This window comes from Helianthus annuus, chromosome 16 (genome assembly GCF_002127325.2).
Source record: "Helianthus annuus cultivar XRQ/B chromosome 16, HanXRQr2.0-SUNRISE, whole genome shotgun sequence".
NCBI classification, from domain to species: Eukaryota; Viridiplantae; Streptophyta; class Magnoliopsida; order Asterales; family Asteraceae; genus Helianthus; species Helianthus annuus.
Window position 1 is genome coordinate 170184511 of NC_035448.2, and position 5524 is coordinate 170190034.

The following is a 5524-nucleotide window of genomic DNA, read 5'->3' on the forward strand; positions in this document are numbered from 1 at the left end:
AATACGACAGTATCTCAACAGTGTTACAGAATCGCGACCCGCTTCCTGATTTTAATGAGGTACGATCACGTCTCACCATGGAAGAAGATTAGAAGAAGCGTCAAACCGCCCGCGCGGCCCAGCACTCCGCTACTGCCCTCGCGACCTCTGTCTCCTCACCCTCACAGAGCTCACCTCAGCAACCTAACTATTACTCGGCTTCGGATCGCGGTCGTGGTCGCTCACGCGGTCGCGGTCGTGGTCGTGGTCGTGGCCGCAACTATAACAACCGCAACTATCCCAACCATGGCCAACAATCCAACACTCCAACTCATCCCTACATCGTGTTCCCGAGTAATTGGACCGCCAATCAATAGGCCTCTCTTTTACATGGTTCCCCCTCTCCATCGGCCCCTACCATACCACCGTGCCCATATCCCTCTAAACCGAACACCACTAGTCCGAACTCACAGGGCATCCTCGGACCTCGTCCCGACAACAATGGTTCCGCTGTATACAGACCTACGAATATTGAGCAGGCATTGTACACCATGGCACTGAATCAGCCAGACCACGGGATCATGAACACAGGCGCAACCTCCCATTCGGCCAATGAACAAGGTATCTACTCTCCGTCTAATTTTAATAAGTGCACTGACAAAAATATTATTGTTGGTAATGGCATGGCAATTCCGGTTTTGGCATAAGGCAACCAAACTTTACTACCACCTTTTCCACCTCTAAAACTAAATAATGTTCTTTTTGCCCCTAACATCATTAAAAACCTAATTTCTGTTCGCCGCCTTACCACTAATAACCTTGTATCCATCGAGTTTGACCCTTTTGGTTTTGTTGTGAAGGATCTCAAAACTCGGGCGCCTATCCTTAGATGCAACAGCACCGGCGATCTCTATCCGTTGACACAGCCTCTATCCACCATCTCTCAACCTTCCGCTCTGGCTGCTGTTACTCAAGATCGCTGGCATCAACGTTTAGGCCACCCTGGCGACACTTTATTACATTCTTTGAAAATTTCTTCTCGTATTTCTTTTAGCAAACAAACCAATAAATTGTGTGAACCTTGTGTGTTTGGTAAAAATGTCAAACTTCCGTCTTATGATTCTGTTAATTGCACTCATTTACCGTTTGATATTGTACATAGTGACTTATGGACCTCCCCTGTCCTAAGCATGGGAGGTCATCGATGCACCAACTTTCTATGGACATTTCCCCTCACCACCAAGTCACAAGTATTTGCCACATTTGTCAATTTTTATAATCACATTACCACTCAATTTGAACGCAAAATTAAACAGTTTCAATGTGATAACGGTAAAGAATATGCCAATAACAATTTTTTGCAATTTTGCAACACCCACGGTATGCACTTCCGTTTTTCTTGTCCTTACACCTCCTCCCAAAATTGTAAGGCGGAACGCAAAATCCGCACTATCAACAACATGCTTCGCACTCTCTTAGCCCAAGCTCATCTACCGCCATCTTTTTGGCACCATGCTCTCGAAACCGCCACGTACCTACTAAATATTCTTCCAAGTAAAAACCATGATTTTCTGTCACCGACGTCACTATTATATAAGTGTACACCCGAATATCAACACCTTCGTGTCTTCGGGTGTCTGTGCTACCCTTTCTTACCTTCCACTACCATACATAAACTTGCTAATCGTTCACAACCATGTGTTTTCCTTGGATACCCGCAAAATCACCGTGGCTATAAATGTTTCGACCTTCAAACTAGACAATTTTTTACTTCCCGACACGTATACTTTGAAGAGTCCATATTCCCCTACAAATTTCAGTCTCCTTCGAACCCTCACTCCTATGACTTTCTTCGCATTCCTTCGGTCCCTCTCTCACAGCCATCTCTCACACCCACTAACTCCCCACATGGCTCAACCGCCCAGCCCTTACACCAAACCAGTTTCTACCCACCCGTTCACCCCTCCACATCGTCAACATCCTCCTCCACATCGCCAGCCACATCCATCTCATCACCGGCCCATAATAACTCGCCACCTGACTCACCTAGCCCAACAGTTACACCACATTCTCAAACCCAACCCCAACCGGCCCACCAACACAGTCCACCAACCTCCTCTCCATCGGCCCACTCAACCCACTCACCCAGCCCAATCACATCGTCTGGGTATCCAACCCACCCCACCAGCCCAAACATCTCCTCTCAACCGACCGGCCACCCCACCAGCCCAAACATCTCCTCTCCACCAACCGGCCCAAACACTTCCCCTCTCCAATTTTCGGCCTCTCCCACCACCTCTGACCCGCACTCAAACACATTACCGCCCCACCCAACTCCCTCCCCGGTGACTAACCAATCGCCCATCATACCACCTCGAACCATCCGAACCCGATCCATGAGCGGTATAGTCAAACCCAAACAGCTATTTAACCTATCCATCACCACCATTGCACCCATACCCCGAAATCCTCAGGTTGCCTTGACCATTCCCGAATGGCACAGTGCCATGACTGACGAGTTTAGTGCACTTCTTAAAACCAGGACCTGGGAGTTGGTTCCTCGGAAACCGAATATGAATATTATACGTAGCGTGTGGTTGTTTAAACAGAAATTTAATTCGGATGGGAGTTTGGCGCGATATAAAGCTCGTTTGGTTTGTGACGGGCGTCGTCAACAACCGGGTGTTGACTGCGGGGAGACATTTAGTCCGGCTGTCAAACCGGCTACTATTCGGTTGGTTTTATCATTGGCTTTGGCATAATCATGGACCATTAATCATTTGGATGTTATGAATGCTTTTCTTCATGGTAATTTGCACGAGACCGTCTACATGTATCAGCCGATGGGGTTTCGCAGTTCCGACTACCCGGACCATGTTGGTCTTCTAAAGAAATCGTTATACGGTCTCAAGCAAGCGCCTCGTGCATGGTACCAGCGTTTCACGGATTTTGTGGTCTTACAGGGTTTTAAGCAGAGTAAGTCAGATAACTCTTTGTTTGTTTATCGTCATGGGCGTGACACTGCCTATCTGCTCATTTACGTCGACGATATTATTCTCACCACTTCTTCGGATGTTCTTCGCAATCGGATTATGGCATGTCTGGCAGGCGAGTTTGCTATGAAGGATTTGGGGTCGTTGTCTTATTTTTTGGGTATTCAGGTAACATGGCCCGAAAATCATATGTTTCTTTCTCAGACAGCTTATGCTAAGGATATCATTCATCGAGCCGGTATGGATTCATGTAAGCCCATTGCCACGCCAGTGGATACGCAGTCCAAGCTCAGTGCCCATTCTGGTACTCTTCATGATGATCCTACCACATATCGTAGCCTTGCGGGTGCGCTTCAGTATCTCACTTTCACCCGTCCAGACATCTCTTATGCTGTTCAGCAAATTTGCATGCATATGAACTCTCCAACAACTGCTCACTGGAATGCTTTAAAACGGATTCTTCGATATATACATGGCACCATTGACTTGGGGCTTCACTTAGATGCGACGGATACGTCTTCCTTGCGGGCTTACACTGACGCTGACTGGGCAGGTTGCCCTGACACTCGACGCTCGACCTCCGGCTATTGTGTTTATTTTGGGGACAATCTGATTTCTTGGTCCTCGAAGCGGCAGTCGACAATCTCACGTTCTAGTGCTGAAGCTGAATATCGCGGAGTGGCGAATGTTGTTGCTGAAGTCTGCTGGCTTAGGAACCTTCTTCTCGAGTTATGTCATCCTATTTCTCGTGCTACTTTGGTTTATTATGACAATGTCAGTGCAGTCTACTTGTCTGGTAATCCGGTTCAGCATCAACGTACGAAGCATATTGAACTAGATATTCATTTTGTTCGTGAGCAAGTTCACAAAGGTCACATTAGCGTTTTGCATGTCTCGTCTCGCCATCAGATTGCTGACATCTTCACTAAAGGACTGCCGCATGTCTTGTTTGATGATTTCAGATCCAGTCTCAGCATTCGGCCACCCTTCGCTTCGACTGCGGGGGTGTAATAGATCATTTATATAATTCAGGATATGATTGTAAATATTAATGAGAATATATCTCCATATCAATAGGAGATTATGTCTTGTACTATATATATTACGTTGATTAATGAGAAGAGGGCAAGCAATTTATTCCTATAACTAGTTTTAACTATTTTAAAACTAGTAAATTACAGTCCCTTGAGGTTTTTTTTATTTTATAAAATAGTTAAAGCTAGTAAATTACAACTACATGGACTTTTTGTGTAATAAATAAAACTTAAAAATTAACTTCAGTTAAAAAAATTAACGGAAGTTCATTGAGTACCAACATATTGATCGGTAGGATTATTGTATACCAATTACGTAGGTAAGATTATTATTTACCAACGGGACAAAGGTTGGTTTATTAAAAACCAATTTTCCTAATTTATGCATTAACAAATGTAATAAAATGTGATTAAATACACTTAAATAATATTTGTATATAAAAAATGCAAAAATAGACCATAAACTAAATAAGCATAGAAACAAACAAATAAAATGCAAAATAGACCATAAACTAGATAAGCGAACAAACACACAAGACACATAAGATAAAGAAATTATGTCGTTTTATATAAATAAATAAATAGGGTGGAGATACAATAGGAAGTTTATTTGGCTAGGAAGTGATCTTGACCATCCATTTAGTTAATCAAAGACTAAGATTAAATGAATGAAATTGAAGAAAAAAAAAAGAGGTGCGTGGGTTTGTTAGGGGCATTCTAGTCAATCCAGCACAATAGTTTCTCTCTCCTCCAATTCCCCCCCCCCATTTTTTAAACGTTAATAACTTTTATATACGACATTATTTTTTTATAAAAATTGCACCAAAAAACGAGCGTTTTTTATCTTTAAAACGAGTATACTATTGCTATATTTTCGAAATTTTTTTTTGAAAACCCAGTTGCGTAAAACGCAATGGAGAAAACCCAGTTGCGTAAAACGCAATGAAAAAAAAAACGTAAAAAATGACTTTTTCTAAAACGCAACGCACCAAAAACACAAAGAAATGTCTTATTTCTAAAACGCAATGACCAGAAAACACAAATAAATGTCTTATTTCTAAAACGCAATAGCCTAAAAACACAAAAGAAAGTGTACTTTTTAAAACGCAATGGACTGAATATGTTTTACTTAAAACGCAATGCACCCAAAACACTTAAAAATGTCTTATTTCTAAAACGCAATGGCCAGAAAACACTTAAAAATGTCTTATTTCTAAAACATAATGGCCAAAAAAACACTTAAATAAAAATCAAAAATGCTAAAAAATAAAAATCAACTTTTCCAAAAAATAAATAAAAAAATTAGTTTTAGTATATTTACACCACCCGTAAAAAACACTTACAGGTGACGTAAATGCTGATGTCAGCGGCTTTTTACAGCATGGTAAAAAGGCTGAAAACGCCACTTCGAATCTTTTTATGGTTGTGCTTGTAACATTTTAAATTTACGTGTGTGCAAACAATTGGGCAAAACTCGCATGGGAAGTCAGAGTTCTCTAAGTTCTCACAACTCAAGAG

The 5524-nt window shown here is 42.2% G+C and overlaps 1 protein-coding gene across 1 annotated transcript; it reads left to right on the plus strand.

Annotated features, from left to right (window-relative positions):
- Positions 1 to 2822: 2822 nt before the first annotated feature.
- On the plus strand, positions 2823 to 3983 carry LOC110919946 (uncharacterized mitochondrial protein AtMg00810-like). Its single transcript, XM_022164192.2, has one exon. It carries the CDS (start codon positions 2823 to 2825, stop codon positions 3981 to 3983), a length of 1161 nt encoding a protein of 386 aa, XP_022019884.2.
- Positions 3984 to 5524: the final 1541 nt, after the last annotated feature.

What these genes read in the sequence shown, in the direction of transcription:
- LOC110919946 (XM_022164192.2), top strand. Translation starts at nt 2,823, where the DNA reads ATGGGGTTTCGCAGTTCCGACTACCCGGACCATGTTGGTCTTCTAAAG.